A 17,329-nucleotide genomic window follows, 5' to 3' on the forward strand; every position below is an offset into this window, starting at 1 on the left:
AGGTATCAAACACCGGTCTCCTGCATTGCAGGCGGGTTCTTTACTGACTGCCACCAGGGAAGCCCCTAGGCTCAGAGACAGTTTGGCAATTGAGGCTCAGACGCTCCCCTGAGCTAAGGATAAGGAGGTAGGGATCTGAGGCCTCAATGGGGAGGAAAACAACTTACAGGAGGTCCGGGAACAGCTGCTTGCTCCTCCAGGCAGGTAAGTCCTTTTGAGATTAAAAGCTGTTCTCTGGTAATAGCTCTCTTCCTGGCATAGGTCCCCTAATATAATTATTTTGAGCAGTTAAAGGAGAGACAGAGAACTTCTCCTGAGTCCGCTGGGTCTGAATCGCCTTCAGCTCAAAACAACCCATATCCAAAGTAGGACATTTTGGGGAGATGTGTTCTCCTCCTCCTCACATCTCTTCAAGTAAGTCTCCCAGTAACTTTGAAATATGTTAAAAGTGTTGTTTATGTGTGAAGAAACCAAAGTTCAGAGACGGACAACTCGCCCAATGTGTCCTTATATCACCCGCTTCCCCTCGTTCCATTGCTTCATGGAATTGGACTCCCAAGGCCAAGGGCGGATGGATATTCTTTTTTTTTTTTCTTTTATTGAAGTAAAGTTGATGTCTAATGTTGTGTTAATTTCAGCTGTACAGCAAAGTGATTCAGTTCTGTATACAGTTTTCATATTTTAAAAAATATTTATTTGTCTGAGCCAACGCTTAGTTGTGGTGTATGGAATCTAGTTCTCTGACCCAGGATGGGACCTGGGCCCCTTGATTTGGAGCATAGAGTCTTAGCTCCTGGCCCACCAGGGAAGTCCTTCTTTTTCATATTCTGTTCCTATGGTTTATCGCAGGATACTGAGTAGAGTTTCCTGGTCTCCACGGTAGGACTGTGTTGTTTAGGATGACATTCCTGAGGACTTTGTGTCTCGCTTTCTCAGCAGATCGTACCCTCCTCAGCTGTGTCTAGGATGCTGCATCCGTATGTTCACCAGTTTGTTCAGAAGCTGGTCACGGGCGGCCGCTGGAGCCCATAGAGAAGTCTGACAGTCCCATGGCTCATCAGAACACTCCACATTTTCAATACGGGATCCGACACAGCTCGGAGAACAATGGGAGGGCTGGTGCCTTATGGACGGTGCCAATAAATAATTTCTCTGAGAGATAAGGACTTATACAGAATGGACTGAGTCAGACTACCTGAAATCTACCTGGGCCACATCTAATGGAAGTTCTCGGCTTAATTCTCACTTATGATCTTACGAATTCTGCCAGCTTTGTTATTTGTGTTTCTCCTGTTTCGCAAAATTGTTGTTCTTCCACTACTGGCCTCTGATAAAATGATGATGTGTAGTTTCATATGAGATCAGTGCCGGTAACCATGTAACTCTAAATGTTGGGAGAAGCAACAAGAGAGAGTATTTTCCTGGACCTATTTTCCTGGACCATAATGGTCATGAATTGCCTCCCAATGGTCATGAATTGCCTCCCAAACCGTTGTTGAATTTATGACCATACAGGAGCCCTGCCGACTGGAAACTGGCACTTGCCATCTACCTCTACAAGGATTAAATCAGGAGCTGCTGCAGCTGCTGACTTTCAACACCCGCTGAGAGGAGTTTAGGGCAGAGATAAGGAATGAAGCAGTCTGTGCACTGGGAAAACTGGCAGAACAGGCCGTCAGGGAGTTAGACACTTTCAGAAGACTTTTTAAAATTTATTTTCAATCAGAAGATTGTTTCTTTACAATGTTCTGTTGGTTTCTGCCGTACAACAACGTGAACCAGCCATAGGTATACATGTGTCCCCTCCCTCTTGAACCTCCCTCTCACCCACCCCCCATCCCACCCCTCTAGGTTGTCACAGAGCGCCGGGTTGAGCTCCCTGTGTTACGCAGCAACTTCCCATTAACTGTCTATTTTGCATGTGGTAATGTATATGATTGAGGGCTTCCCTGGTGGCTCAGATGGTAAAGGATCTGCCTGCAATGCAGGAGACCTGGGTTCCATCTCTGGGTCAGGAAGATCCCCTGGAGAAGAGAATGACAACCCACTCCAGTATTCTTGCCTGGAGCATCCCAAGGACAGAGGAGCCTGGAGGACTGCAGTCCACGGGGTCACAAAGAGTTGGACACGACTGAAGTGACTTAGCACACACAGCACATATATTTCAGTGCTACTCTATCAATTTGTCCCACCCTCTCCTTCCTCCACTGTGTCCACAAGTCAGGAGAAAATCTTATGAGCCCTGATTCTTCCATCTTCGCATACGTAGACAAACACTGACATCACTAATGGTGGCACCTGCTTTGGCTATTGGGGAGAAAACTACAGTTAAAAGTCAAAATGAAGTCGCTGCGGTGCAGACATCTGAGGAAATAGCTAGGTGACGCTGGCTGTGATCTCAGACAAGTCCTTGCATTGCCAAAAATGAGTTTTCTGAGTTGCATCAGACTAGGATGCCACATCCATTCACAGAACAATGTCTGCTGGCAGCTAGTAACTGCAACCTTACTTTTTCAAGGTCTCTTCTTGTACGTAGAACATTGTTAGACAAGGAAATTGCTTTGGCCCCTTTAATTTTGTCTCAGGTGGTTTCTCGGAAGCTCCGTGATTAGCAACTGCTTGAAACTGCACTTTGGAACTCAGGGAAGGTCGTGGAGACTGGAGTCTGCCTACAAGAAACAGGGGACAGAAATAATGCCCAGGAGCCCCATACTGCACTGAAGCAGGATCTAGGTAAGCTCCAGGCTGGGCATTCACAATTAGACTCCTGTTTACATTTCCTGAGGAAGGAGGCAGGTGGGCACTTGGCTAGACATTTACAACCAGCCTCCTGTTGGCAACTTCAAGATGGAAATGACAAGAACAGAGTAAGTAGCTGGACTTTGTCTCCTGTGGACACCTAAGATAACAATCAGGGCAGGGCTAAACTCTATTTGATTAAAAGATCAAGAGGTCACATATTTCCTACCCTTGGGACTGGGAGACTCTGCACATCCCCAGAAAGGCTCCTTGGAGGTCAAAAAGAAGGGCGCACCATCCCATAATAGGTGATGTCAAGGACCCCCTCACAGGGCTCTGGACTAGAATCCGTCCTGGAAAGAAGTTGCACATGTGTTTTGGGGAGGATCCTAGGGCAGGGCAGGTGTGGAAAAAGAAACCAAACAATTGGCCAAAGGTGAACAAATCTGGAAGAAGTGCCCTGTGTGAATGACTTAAGTGCCATCTTATGGGGCTCCTCCTCCTCAGGGGAAGGCCCACATCTCTTCTCTCCAGGTGTGTAATTCTGCCTCACTTTGGTCTGAACTGAACAAGCAGTTTCTCTGTGCCCTCTGGCTTGTTGGGCTGTGTCTTTAATCTACTTCGTACACTTTTTCTTTGTTTGTTTGTTTTTTTTTTTTTTTCACAGCTTTTGACTTCTTGAGAAATGAATATATCTATGGGGACGAGAGCCAGGGGAATCTTATCTCTAGCCTCTGGCCCCTGGTGGACAAGCGGCTAGGGTTCCTGGTTTTCCCCCAGGCCACCTGGGTCCAATTCCTGGGCAGAGAACTAAGCCACCGCTCACGCCTGACTCTATCTGAGAACATCTGATGCTGAGACCCAGGATTTCAAGGTAAACTGCAGGTCTCCCCAGGCTGCTGGCTGGAGACCTCTGAGTCTTTCTCTCTCTCCCATGAGAACTTGCTTGCTCTCACTCTCTGCTTTGTTCTCCTTCCAAGATCCGCAGGGCTACAGGTCAGCTCAGTGAAGGAGCCCAAGTCATGTTCTTCTCGCTCCTTTCTCTGTCTTTCGCTGGCTCTGCAGGAACTACAACTCCCAGCATGCCCTGTGACCATCCTCTTCAACACTGAAAGCAAGGCAGCGGGGATCATAGCTTGGCACCTACCACTGCCTCCAATAAATCGCTCCCTGCTACACACTGCACTTTTACTTCCCAGGAGTAGAAAAATTACAACCCGCAGGCCCCACAATCAGTCTTCAATGTCTTTCTCCCCAAGCAACCCACCAGCAGGCAAATTCTTCTTGTCCTGTGATTTTCTTTACTTGAGAAGTAAAGAATTGACTTGATTTTACTAATTAGAATTTACTAATTTACTTGAGAAGCAAGGTTTCTTTTTCACCTAAGCCTTATGTCCCCTTCAGTTTTACCTTAGATGCCAAACAAACAGGGTGGTAGACCTGGGGCTATTTCTGCTGTTTTATCTCCCACTGTACTCCGTGTCCACAAATCCGCTGTGAGACTGTTCTCACCACTTGGCTCTCAGGTCCTGACCCCCGTGGGCTTCTGCCTTGTAGCCAACTCCAGTTCCTCCAGCAGTTCTCTGCCACTCCAGGCTGCGACAGCCATGCACTGCAAGGGGCACAGCCTACTGGGCCGGCCACGTTCACTCAGACCTCACCGCTATAGCGGACGCTCCTCGAGGGGCACCCCGGTGACTCTGGCACTGGTTCAAATGTTCCCTCAACACCCCCCCCACCCCCACTCCACCCCCGCACTGGGAACCCCTCATGGGAGGGACTGGGTCAACTACAGACTTCTGGTCAGTGAGCAATGGGAGAGTAGAGGACTCTCAAAATTCCATCACGCACAGGATTCGAAGGAAATTCAGAGGGCAGTCTGGGTCTCCCCAGGGGCCCCCGAGTCATGTTTCTGGGACGCTGGACTTCATTTCTAGGAGTGCTGTTCTTGGTTGCAGGTTGTTCAACCTGGGACATTGTCCTTTTTAAGCCAGATGGGCCAAGAAAGAGAAAACTTAGATTTGCTTTAATGATCGCTGGTCTTTATTTAAGTTGAGGGATGGAAAATGACCTAAAAAATTGGGTCTCTGGATTATAATATTATACTATCTTATAATATTATAGTATCTTACAATTAAATCTTTATTGCCATGGATGGGAAAATAAACTGAGATTAAGTGTCCTATTTATTCTAAATGATCCCCTTCTAATTTTTCCCAGCTCTCAGAGGGGAACCAAGCTTCCCCAACTCCTGCAAGTTCCCTTACTGCTTCAGATTCTTTGGATTAAAAGAAGACCCCCTTCTTTCCAGAGAAATAGTCTTTGCTGGTACAACATTTTATCAGCCACTTTCCCCCTGTTATCAGGGCCAATTTGAGAACTCTCTGGTCTAAAATTAACCTATGAAACTATGACTACAGAAAAGAAAGAAGATATGTTATTCTAACATTGTGTGGCCACAATATTCTCTGGACTCTGGAGAAAATTTGTTAAGATTAAAAATTCTGTTGAGGAAAAAATACTGGTTCTTTTTGCATGTGTAATTAGAGAAAATTGACTTTTAAAATACTTTTTATTTTTCAGAATTCTGACCCTTAAAGGACAACTCTTGCTAGGAGAACATGATTTTCTCTGCCTATGCCTTGACACCAGGGCTCTTAGGAACACTTATCCAAGCCTTGTCTAATTTCTGAGACTGAGGATAAAACGTGGAAGAATCTTACTTATTACTTATTTAAAAACTTTATAAAAATTTTACATAAATATATTTATTTTAACGAGTAACTGTATTTTACTGTTACAGTTATTTACAAACTAGTGAGTTTCCTATTGTAATAGCTGATTCATGGCTAAGTTTAGAAAATGAAACCGTGAGGTCTCTGTCTGGATTTATGTACGTCTCAGTATATGTCTTTGCTTTTGGATAGTGTTGCTGATTTGTAAAGGACCGCTATTAAATTGGCTTAAAGAAAAGAAAGCAAATAATTTTAAATACAAGAATGAAGCTAAATGCAGGTTCACACACTCTGGGAAATATTCAGTGTTAAACTGATATCTGACCTTAAAGTCAGTTTAAGTTTGTTAATATAAAAACAAACTTAGAATAAAATATCTTCAGAGTCATCAATATTAAGCATAATACTTTTACTGTAACTAGGTTGCCTGAAAGTCACTAAATTTATGTTACAACATTTGTTAGCAAGAAAATTGGCTTGGCATCGGATAAAAGTTTTTGAATGAACACTTTAGAAATAATTATGTTTTAGCTTTTCTAGGTATTAAGAGTTGAGGATTCTATTTGAAATATATAGGTAAATCTACTAGAAATAATAACGGAAGCATTTTAGCGTATAACAGGAAAGTAGGATGTGTATTTTCAGTAAAGAAGATAGGAGGAATAAAATCACACTTCATTAAGAGAAGTGCTCCCCCTCGCTTCTCTTCAAGCAACTCTTTCCGTAACTTTGAAACATCTTGAAAGATTAACTTAGGTTTAAGGAACCACATCTCAGAGATAGAGAACTTGCTCAATATGTCCTCTTACCACCTGTTCCCATCACTCTGTCACTCCATGGAACTGGACTCCCAGGGCCAAGGGTAGGTGGACATTCTTGACAGCTTGCTGTGTTGTTTTCCAGCAGATCTGAGCCTCCTCGATTCTCTAGGATGTTGTGTCAGGATGTTCACCAGTTTGGTCAGAAGCTGATCCGTAGGCGGCGGCTGGAGCCCAGGGAGGAGTCTGAGAAGGGCAGGGCCCACTGTCTGAACACCAGAGACCTGACAGCTCTGGGTGTGAGCGGTACCCTAGGAGCTGGCGTGTACATCGTGGTTGGAGAAGTGGCTGTGTATGAAGCAGGACCAGCGATCATCATCTGCTTCTTGCTGGCCGGCCTATCAACTCTTTTGTCCGGGCTGTGCTACGCGGAGTTGGTGGCCCGGGTACCACGCTCTGGTTCTGCGTATCTCTACAGCTACGTCACTGTGGGAGAACTGTGTGCCTTCGTCATTGGATGGAACCTCATCCTGTCCTTTGTCATTGGTGAGACAGTGGGGTGGGGGAAGGTGTGGGGCTTAAGATCAGGAAATTCAGAGCAGGTATTGGAGTCATCACTGATTCATGAGAACTTCATTAATGCACCTTGTGGGGGGACGTGGATAACTGTGGCAGGAAACCCTTATAACTGTATTCTAGTTAGGGCAGCTCTGCTCTCCTTAAATGACTGAACCAAGAACTGAGCAGGAAAAGGAACTGAAAGGAGTGGGTGATAAGGAGGCATGTCCCCCAGGGCCTTCCCCTCACCATATTGAAGTCTCTGCTCTGCTGTTTCCTTTGTGGGATTTTTGTTTACAATTCGACTTAAATTGTCACCCTCATCTCCTGGTCCTCTACGTCCCACTTCCCTGTTATAGTTTCTGGCCTCATATTAATCTTCTCCTAACATATTAAATAGTTGACCTGTTTTGTGAATCATCTGGGTCTACTCTGAGTGCAAAGTTGCTTGAGGAACATCCAACTCTTTGCGATCCCATGGACTGTAGCCCACCAGGCTCCTCTGTCCATGGGATTCTCCAGGCAAGAACACTGGAGTGGGTTGCCATTTCCTACCACTGACGATCTCCCCAACCCAGGAATTGAACCTGCATCTCTTATGTCTCCTGCATTGGCAGGCAAGTTCTTCACCATTAGTGCTGCTTGCAAAGGGTGTACCCTCTGCACTCCATAAAAGGGAACTTTGTAAGATTAGGTATTTTGTCTGTTTTTTCCCCCCAGAACATCCTGTGGTACATGATAGAGATTCAGCTTCTCTTTGTCAGTGAGTGTTCTCTTGCTGCTGCAGGCACCGCCAGTGAGGCCAGGGCCTGGAGCATCGCCTTTGACAGTCTCATTGGGAACCACATCTCTCAGGCGTTCCAGGGAACTTTCTCTCCATATATGCCCTACTTCCTGGCCAGGCATCCAGACTTTTTTGCCCTGGTCCTGGTGCTGCTGCTCACAGGTGAGACAGGGCTCAGAGATAGAATGGGAAGAGTGGGATGTGGAGGGGGAGTTGGGGTAAAGAAAGCTTGGAGTTCCAGAATGGTGGGATAATTCAGTTCAGTCACTCAGTCATGTCTGACTCTTTGCAACGCCATGAAGCACAGCACAGCAGGCCTCCCTGTCCATCACCAACTCCTGGAGTTCACCCAAACTATGTCCATTGAGTCAGTGATGCCATCCAACCATCTCATCCTCTGTCATCCCCTTCTCCTCCTGCCCTCAATCTTTCCCAGCATCAGGGTCTTTTCAAATGAGTTAGCTCTTCACATCAGGTAGGACTGGAATGAACTGTCTGAGATAAGACAGACAAGAAGCCAAGATACAAACCATTGTTTTTCACCCTTGGCACTACTGACATTCTGGGTGGAATCGTTCTTCGATGTCAGGGAGCTGTCTTATTCATTGTGAATTTTTTTTCAATCATTGTCAACTGTTGATTAGCACCCTCAGTCTTTACTTACTAGATAACAGCAATGCCCACCAGCCAAATTATGACAATCGGAATGCCTCAAGATATTGCCAAGAGTCTCTTCAGAGACAAAATCATCCCCACCTGATAATCATTTGCTTTAGGCCTACAAGTTTCTTCCCTGTACTGAGACTGAAGATATTTGTTTATTTGAGTGGAAATTCACACAAAACAAAATTAACCATTTTACCATATCCCCCCAGATTTTTTGCAATATAATTGAGATTGTTATTGTTGTTCTGTCGCTAAGTCGCATCCAACTCTTTGTGACCCCATGAACTGCAGTACACCAGGCTTCCCTGTCCTTCACTATCTCCCCGAGTTTGCTGAAACTCATGTCCATTGAGTTGATGATGCCATCCAACCATCTTATTCTCTGTCATCCAACCATCTTATTCTCTGTCATCCCCTTCTCCTCCTGCCTTCAGTCTTTCCCAGCATTAGCATCTTTTCCAGTGAGTTGGTTCTTTATATCAGGTGGCCAAACTATTGGAGCTTCAGCTTCAACATCAGTCCTTCCAATGAATATTCAGGGTTGATTTCCTTTAGGACTGACTGGCTTGATCTCATTGCTGTCCAGGGAGCTCTCAAGAGTCTTCTCCAGCAGCACAGTTCGAAAGCATCAATTCTTTGGTGCTTAGGCTTCTTTATGGTTCAACTCGTACTTTTATACATAACTACTGGAAAAACCTCAACTTTGACTATATAGACCTTTGTTGGCAAAGTGATGTCTCTGCTTTTTAAGGTGCTGTCTAGGTTTGTCATAGCTTGTCTTAATTGAGATACAATATTACATAATTTTAAAATGTATAAAGTGATGTTGGTCAATGTGTTTATTGTGAGATGATCGCCACAGTAAGAAATTAGCCATCTGAAAGCGTACCATACAGTGACACTTAGTACATTCACAGTGTTGTGCAACCGTCTCCTCCATGCAGCTCCAAACATCTTCATCACTACGGAAGGAAACCCTGTACCCACTGAGCAGTCACTGTCTGCCTCTCACCCACCCATAAACCCCAGCCTATGACAACCACTAGTTTTCTTTGTATGCTACAGATTTAGTTATTTTGGATGCTTCATATTCCATCTTTCCACAGGACTGCTGGTTCTGGGACTTCACGAATCAGTCATGCTTAACAAAGTATTCGCAGGCTTGAACCTTTCTATTCTCATCTTCATCATCGTCTCTGGCTTCATTAAGGGAGACCTACACAACTGGAAGCTCACAGAACAGAACTACACGTTGAACACATCTGAATCCACTGACACCTCTAGGTTAGGAGAGTACTCTTGGCTGAATAATGTCTATGTGTGTGATGTGCACAGCTGGGAACGTGGTGGGGACCAAAGATATCAGGGCTGATGAATCCGATGATGGAGTCATGGAGTCCAGGAGTTGTGATATTAACTGAGGATACAGGTAGGGATGGCTGAACTCACCTCACCCATGTTCTTCCTCATTCATTCTCTCATCACAGCTTGGGTCCTCTGGGTGCTGGAGGGTTTACACCTTTTGGCATTGAAGGGATTCTCCATGGAATAGCAACATGTGTCTATGCCTTTGATGGCTTTGATGTCATTGCTACTACAGGTAACTGTAGTCACTGTGTTTCTTATCAAGGGTCTGGGCAGGTTGGGCTGCCCTTGGGCATAGGGGTTGGAAGAAGTTTAGACTGCATTTGGAGGTGCAAGGTAATTGGATTTTGTGCTTTCATTCCAGTGTGTTTACTGACCTAATGCTCCACTCATCTCGCAGGAGTAGAAGCCAGAAATCCTCAGCATTCCATCCCCATTAGCATCGTGATCACAATCTTCATCTGCTTTTTGGTGTATGTTGGTGGCTCAGCAGCACTCACCCTCATGGTGCCCTACTACCAGATTCATCCTGAGAGCTTCCTGCCACAGGCTTTCCTCAGTGTTGGGTGGGGCCCTCTAAGATATGTCCTGGCTGCTATCACCATCTGTGCTCTTTCATCCAGGTCAGTGTCAAAGCTTTTTCTCCATCCTCTATCAGATTATCAGATATTGTAGCTTCAGATTGAGAAACAAAAGGGAAAGACAGCTTACCCCATGTAGACTAGGGAGCAGAAACCCCAGTCTCTCATGCTTCTCCCCTTCCTCCCACGTGCCCACTTTCTCTCCCAGCCTCCTGGGCACCATGTTCCCTATGCTTCGTGTGATCTACACAATGGCAGAGGATGGACTCCTTTTCAGGAGACTTGCCCAAATCCATGCCCGCACACGAACCGCCATGTGGACCATCTTAGCTTCTGGAAGTCTTGCAGGTGAATAAACAAAACTTCTTTGACCAGTTTTCTTAACTTGCATATTTCCACTATCTCACTCTCTCCCCCCTCCTTGTTTGTGCCCTGATTTTAGCGGTCATGGCACTACTCTTTGAGCTCACTGATCTTGCGGACCTCATGTCAATTGGGACCCTGCTCGCTTACTCCTTGGTGGCCTTTTCTGTGCTTGTCCTCAGGTGAGACCCCACAACATGCTGACTGGAAGTCTTTGACTGGTGGGGATTGATGTGAAGATGATCCTCTTCTGCCTTCACACTGCCTTCAAAATGACCAACGATCGTTAATTTGGGAAAGAGATGGAATCATCCGGGTGATGTTGGATGAGTAGGGGATACTATTAACACTGCCTTAATATTTCTAATTCAGGTATCAACCAGAACAGAATTTAAGCCAGAATGAGACAGCAGAAGAGGAAATAGATATTTCTCAGTTGGAAGCAAGACCTTTACAATCTGTACCTGAAGCAGAAAATTCAAGGATTCTGAAGACTCTGTGGTTCCCTTCCAGCACCATCCCCACTCGGAAATCTGGGCGGATTGTCTATGGATGTGCCTTTCTGCTTGGTGAGCAGTGGGATTTCTCTTGGCTGTATTCTAAATTTGACAGTATGGGGAGGGCAGTGTGTTTTGGGCAGTTGAGGAGGAATCTTGGAGAGATAATGGCCCTTCCTGAGGTTGGCAGTTTTGAGATGGGTGTGACCCAAGGTCCTGATGTCTTTATCTTCTGGGTCCAGCCTGTTCTCCTCCACCTTGACCCTTGCAGTTCTCCTGCTGATGGTCCTGAGCCTGATCCTGACCCTGTTGACCAGCCGTGTATTCTCTGGACTCTCAGTGTACACAACAGTGGCTGTGCTGCTGCTGCCCATCACTGGCATCACAGCCATCATCTGGAGACAGCCCCAGAACCCCTCTCCTCTTCACTACAAGGTGAGTGACCTTATGTGTCCAAGCTCTCCAGGGTGAGGAATGAAGGCTGCCTGCTCTGACATCTAAATGCTGTAGGCTGGATCAGGAGTTGCTCCCAGAAGGGAAGTTGCTAAAACCAATGGACCCTTTCCTGATCCACACTCAGCGCTTTACACACACAATCTCAGTAGGCACTGAACACACAGCCTGCGTTGAACTGGACTCTTCCTGCCCACGTGGAGTAGGGTCTCCCTTTCAGACATCTGGGGTGTGTTCAGGGATGAATTAACTTTGTCCACAGGTCCTTTGTTGGCCCATCCTCCCACTGGTGAGCATCTTTGTCAACGTTTACTTGATGATGCAGATGAACACTAGGACCTGGGTCCAGTTTGGCTTCTGGATGGGGATTGGTGAGTGAGTTTCTTGGAAACTGAGGCCCCTTGAGTGACTGAACCCAAGTGTCTTCCTACTACCTCTCCCCTAAACTGTCAGGCGCAACAGAAGGCGTAGGACACCTGCTGGGCTTTCATAAGTGAAGAAAGCACCTACTTTCCCTTCTCACTGTCTCATCTCCCTGCTAGGATCTGTTGTATACTTTGGATATGGGATCCGACACAGCCTGGGGGAGAACAATGATCAACAGCCGCCAGCCTCCAATTCCCAAATGCTTGATGGAAATATCCCTGGTGATGAATCTTCTTAACCACAGGACATAGATGCTGTGTGGCATCCCTCCAGACTCAGAAGTATCTTCCAGTTCAAGTGACATTTTGAGCCTCTATGGAGCCTGAAGTTGAAATGCATTTACAACCATGTGCTTATTGCCAGCAGATAAAATGACTTTACTGTTGAATAATTTTGAAGTAAACTTTTCAAAGCAAAATATATATTCAGAAAAGCACATGCTTCATAAGTGAGCCTCAAGGTGAATTTCCACAAAGAAAGTACAACAAAATAACCATCAACCGGAGAAAATACTAAAATGTTAATGGGTGTATAAGAAGCACCTTCTTATGTCTATTTCCACTGAAAACACAGAGATTGTGACCTGGGAAGGAAATGTAGGTAAGTATATTTTCTGTCCAGGGTTATACTTTAAACATTAGGACATAAATAGGTTGAAAGTAAAAGGAAGGGAACAAACACATTGTACAAACAGTAACACAAGAATGCTAGGGCAGCTATCTTATTACAGAACCAAGTAGAGTTTAGGAAAAAGAGAATAACAGGTGAAGTGGATCTTGAGTAATGATAAAGGGAAATGCTCATTTTAATCTCTTCCCCCAGCTTATTGAGAGGTAGTGTAACATCGTCCAAATGGTCATTTCTCTTTACTCTTCTGTGGTAGAACGTTAGAGTTGCACCACAGAGTTTATGAGAAAAAGTTCTTAATTGAAAAAACAACCAGGACACCTGCATTGCTAGAGGAAGGGGAACGGGATGGGGAGGAATAACTGGTTGATGAATGCTTACAGTTGGGTGAAAGTAAAAGCTGGAAAATGAACCTGGAGAAACAAGATGAGAAGTGGTTGCTGCAGAACAGAATGCTTGAAACTGAGGTCATGGACTTTAATGATGTCAGTGATAATGATATAGAGGTTGTTGGTAGGAATGAACAACTGAAGTAGAGTAAAAGGGGGATGGAAGTCAAGAAACTAAACAGCAAAATTATCAGATGATTAAAGAATAAGTGAAGAGAGATTAACAGAATTAGAGATACCACTATCTTGCGAGTTCTAATGAAATTACTGGCTTAGAAATTAATGAGGACTGAAACTGTCAGGTGAAACTTCGATGGAAGAGGTTGACATCATCTGGTTGTCAGTCTTCCCTCACTGATGTGGGACACCCGGGAATCATGCTAGCCGGTGAGCTGTGATAAGCAGTACAGAACACTTCCGGGAACACAGCCTTGATGACAAACTGCATCAGAATACAATCAAGCCTCTAGAGCAGCTCCCAGCTCACAGCAGATATAAAGGGTAGATTCACATTTCAACTGAAAATGCAATCAGCCAAAACCAGAATGTGGGTAATTCTCCAGGAAGGAAAATGGTGCATTTTCATAACTATTAAATGGTATGGGGGATTCCCTGGTGGTCTAGTCATTAGGGCTCCATTTTTCACCTGCAGGGTGTGCGGGTTCTGTCCCAAATGGGGGAACTAAGATCCCACAAGCTGCACAGTGCAACCAATGAAATAAGTGATGTGACCCAAATTGGAGATTCATTCATTAATCAAATATGATCACCCATACAGGTATACACTGGGAATATTGCTTGTTGGGTCCAGATGACCCAATAAAAAAAATTGGCAATAAAAGAAATCATACACAATTTTTTTAGTTTCCCCATGCATATAAAAGTCATGTTTAAAAAAGTTATGTTATGCTATACTCTACTCAGTGTGCAATAGCATTTTGTTAAAAAGTACATACCTTGATTTTTAAAAACATTTTTTCTAAAATATGGTAAATATCAACTGATAATACAGTGGTCACAAATCAATTTGTAGAACATGCAGTATTTGTAAAAAGTGAAGCATGTGTGTACATGTGAATATATCTGCACATAGTAAGATACGTATAATTAAATGCATAAAATATGTATCTATATAAGATATATGTATTAAAATATATTTTTAAATGTTCACAGTTTCTATGAAATTCATTGCATTTAGGTGTCTTGTATGTTTATTTGCTAAATCTCTCCTCCTCTTTGTCTCTTTGTACGCTGTGTTCTAATCACCTCTTCTTATGAAGATATCAGTCATATTGGGTTAGGGCCAACTCTAATGACCTCATTTAAATTTAGTTACCTCTTTAAGGCCCTCTCACCAAATACAGTCACATTCTGTGGTCCTGGGGGTTAGGGTTTCAACAGAGGAATTTGAGAAAAAGGAAATGCATTCAACTCACAACACTTTTGACCACCATTTTCTCCCCAGCAGCTGAAACACTGTCTGAAATGCAGAAAATGTTCAATTATATTTGATGAGATATATAATAAAAGAATCACATGTACATGTAATATTTTATGTGCCCCAAAACAGAGAAAATTTTATTTTTCAGATGATATCAAGGGGAATGAATAGTATTCACTTGAAAAAAAATATTTTGTGAAACTAACTGAAATGGAAAATAAGCTATGTCTAATCTATGAGCTTTGGTTTTTCTGGTAGTTGTGTGTGAATGTGAGACCTGGACCATAGAGAAGGCTGAGCACCAAAGAATTGAACTTTGGTGATTTTGAACTGTGTTGCTGGAGAAGACTCTTGAGAGACCCTTGGACAGCAAGAAATTCAAGCCAGTCAATCCTAAAGAAAATCATTCATTGGAATATTCATTGGAAGGGCTGATGCTGAAGCTGAAGCTACAATACTTTGGCCACCTGATGCGAAGAACTGACTCAATGGAAAAGACCCTGATGCTGGGAAAGATTGAGGGCAGGAGTAGGAAGGGGTGGCAGAGGATGAAATGGTTAGGCAGCATCACCAACTCAATGGACAGGATTTTGAGCAAACTCCAGGAGACAGTGAAGGACAGGGATGCCTGGCATGCTGCAGTCCATGGAGTTGCAAAGAGTTGGATACGACTTCGTGAATGCATGTAACAACAACTCTTAATTGGTGCTGAGCTGGGCTTAAGGATTCCCCACAATTGAGTGTCTCAGGTCACAAGCAGATTTTGCAAGGCCAAGTCGTGTAAATAAAACTGGGAGGGAGGAGGATTGAGAGTTGGGTCCCTGGTTTTACAGCCCCTCCTTTTCAGGGTTCTTAATGATCAAAAGAATCTGTGTCCACAGGAGCAATCAATAAAGAACCTACCATAGGGATAGAAAAAAAAACTTAATTTGAACCAAACTGAGGGCTATAGTTGGGAAGGCAGCCTCTCAGAGAGCTCTGAGGAATTGCTCTGTTGAAGCATGGTTTCCAGCATCCTTTTACACCTCATCCAAACAAAACTCACTCATCAACATGACAGGGTGAATTCCTTCAAGATTTCAAGAGAGACAGAATTAGTACATAGACAGCGAGACAGCAGGACCCTGGTGTCTGGGAAGGGAACCTTATCTTGGAGGGAGTGTTAACATGGATGCCATGAAAAGGGAGTTACTCATTCTTATCTTCCAAACAGACTCTCTTTACCGCAATGGTTAAAGCAGATGAGCTGTGAGAGCTGGACAGGCTGTCTTAGCTCACACACAGTTCAAGATGAACCATAAGAAAAAAAGGACTTCATACCTCAGTATGTGAATATTTCTCCATCACAAGCAGACAAAAATCTATATGATCCAGCCATTCTTCTTCTGAAAGAGAAAGTGTTAGTCACTCACTCGTGTCTGACTCTTTGCAATCCCATGGACTATAGCCCACCAGGCTCCTCTGTCCCTGGAATTCTCCAGGCAAGAATACTAGAGAAGGTAGCCATTCCCTTCTCTGGGGAATCTTCCTGACCCAGGGAACCAACCTGGGTATTCCCACATTGCAGGCAGATTCTTTACTGTCTGAGCACCAGGGAAGCTCACTCTACTTCCAAGGCAATACCAAAAGAATTGAAAGCACACTCTAGAAGAGATATTTGAACACTCATTTTCATAGCAGCATTATTCACAAAACCAAAACATGAAAGCAACCCAAGTGCCCACTGACCAACATATGAATAAGACAATGTGGTAGGTACAAATAATGGAGTGTTATTTATCATTAAAAAGGGAGGGAATTCCAACGCATGCTACAACATGAAAGAACTTGGTGGACATTTCACTAAGCTAAATTAACCTGACAGGAAATGACAAATATTCTGATTCAACTGAAATGAAGTATCTGGAGTGTCTATTCATAGACACAGAGAGGAGGAGGGTAATTGCTAGGAATTGGGAAAGGAGAAAGGGGGAATTGTTGTTGAATGGGAACAGAGTTGAACTTTTGCGAGATGAAAACAGCCCTGGAGTTTGGTTGCACCAAATGCGAATGTACTTAACACGACACAAAATGCAAATATATTTAACACGACTAGACACGTAAAAATGGTTAAAACGGTCAATTTTATGTTATAGGTATTTTGCCACAGTAAAAAAAGACCTCTCAGAACCTCCTCCTGAGGGTAACCACATAAGTGTCAAGAGCTGATAGCAACACTGCTCCCCGCCCACCCGGCCCCATCCCCACCCCAACAACACAGAGGTGAGGACTGTCTTCTGTGCTCAGGACTCCCCGCTTCGGTTCTTGGAAATGTCTCAGCTCCAGCCCTGCATACTTACCCTCAGCCTCCCTGACTGACCCAGTGCTCCAGGCTCTGCTCCAAGGATCCAGTAAGTCTCAGGTCACCCTCTTCTGTAGGAGACTGGGCTCTGAGTTCACATCCTCCCAAAGAGACCTCTGCAACCTTAGAGTGCAGGGGAGTCAGCCTGGCTTCAGCCTGAGGGTGGAGAGACCCGTTTTCTAGATGAAAGCAGAAGGAAATGAGAACTCAGTTTGTGTGTCTGTGTGTGTGTGTGTGAAGAGGTGATGTGGGGGAGATTGCATTAGTGTCTGGAGTCTCTAGATGTGTTTGTTGAGTGGTGTTCAAACAATAAACATTACACTTACGTAGAGTTTATGATATGTGGACCTCTGGATTCAGTCTCCTCTACACTGTGGGATCTCCGTATTTTCTGGTCCTTCATCTGGGACTTGAACATTTGCAGTTTCCTTGGGAAGACTGTGGTGAGTTATATTAAATCAGACGAGCTAATGTGTGTGTGTGTATGCTTAGTCGCTCAGTCATGTCCAGCTCTTTGCAACCCCATGCACTGGAGTCTGCCAGGCTACTCTGTCCATGGGGATTCTTCAGGCCAGAATATTGGAGTGGGTTGCCATTACATCCTCC

At 44.4% G+C, this 17,329-nt stretch overlaps 1 protein-coding gene across 3 annotated transcripts; it reads left to right on the top strand.

Annotated features, from left to right (window-relative positions):
• Positions 1 to 754: 754 nt before the first annotated feature.
• On the top strand, positions 755 to 14,074 carry LOC133231022 (cationic amino acid transporter 3-like). 3 transcript variants are annotated; one of them, XR_009731016.1, is made up of 13 exons: positions 755 to 3,613; positions 6,378 to 6,778; positions 7,578 to 7,736; positions 9,347 to 9,524; positions 9,728 to 9,840; positions 10,006 to 10,228; positions 10,395 to 10,534; positions 10,629 to 10,731; positions 10,922 to 11,118; positions 11,318 to 11,481; positions 11,762 to 11,870; positions 12,042 to 12,525; positions 13,244 to 14,074. XR_009731016.1 is itself a non-coding variant. In XM_061389189.1 (12 exons), the coding sequence occupies exons 1-12, from the start codon at positions 3,591 to 3,593 to the stop codon at positions 12,161 to 12,163; spliced, it is 1,932 nt and encodes a 643-aa protein (XP_061245173.1). In that variant the 5' UTR covers positions 755 to 3,590; the 3' UTR covers positions 12,164 to 14,073. The 3 variants fall into 3 exon arrangements, 2 of the variants coding, with proteins under 2 accessions (XP_061245173.1, XP_061245174.1); XM_061389189.1 differs by having other exon boundaries at positions 12,042 to 14,073; XM_061389190.1 differs by having other exon boundaries at positions 6,381 to 6,778; positions 12,042 to 14,073.
• The last annotated feature ends 3,255 nt before the right edge of the window (positions 14,075 to 17,329 follow it).

Source organism: Bos javanicus, chromosome 18 (genome assembly GCF_032452875.1).
Source record: "Bos javanicus breed banteng chromosome 18, ARS-OSU_banteng_1.0, whole genome shotgun sequence".
Taxonomy (NCBI): domain Eukaryota; kingdom Metazoa; phylum Chordata; class Mammalia; order Artiodactyla; family Bovidae; genus Bos; species Bos javanicus.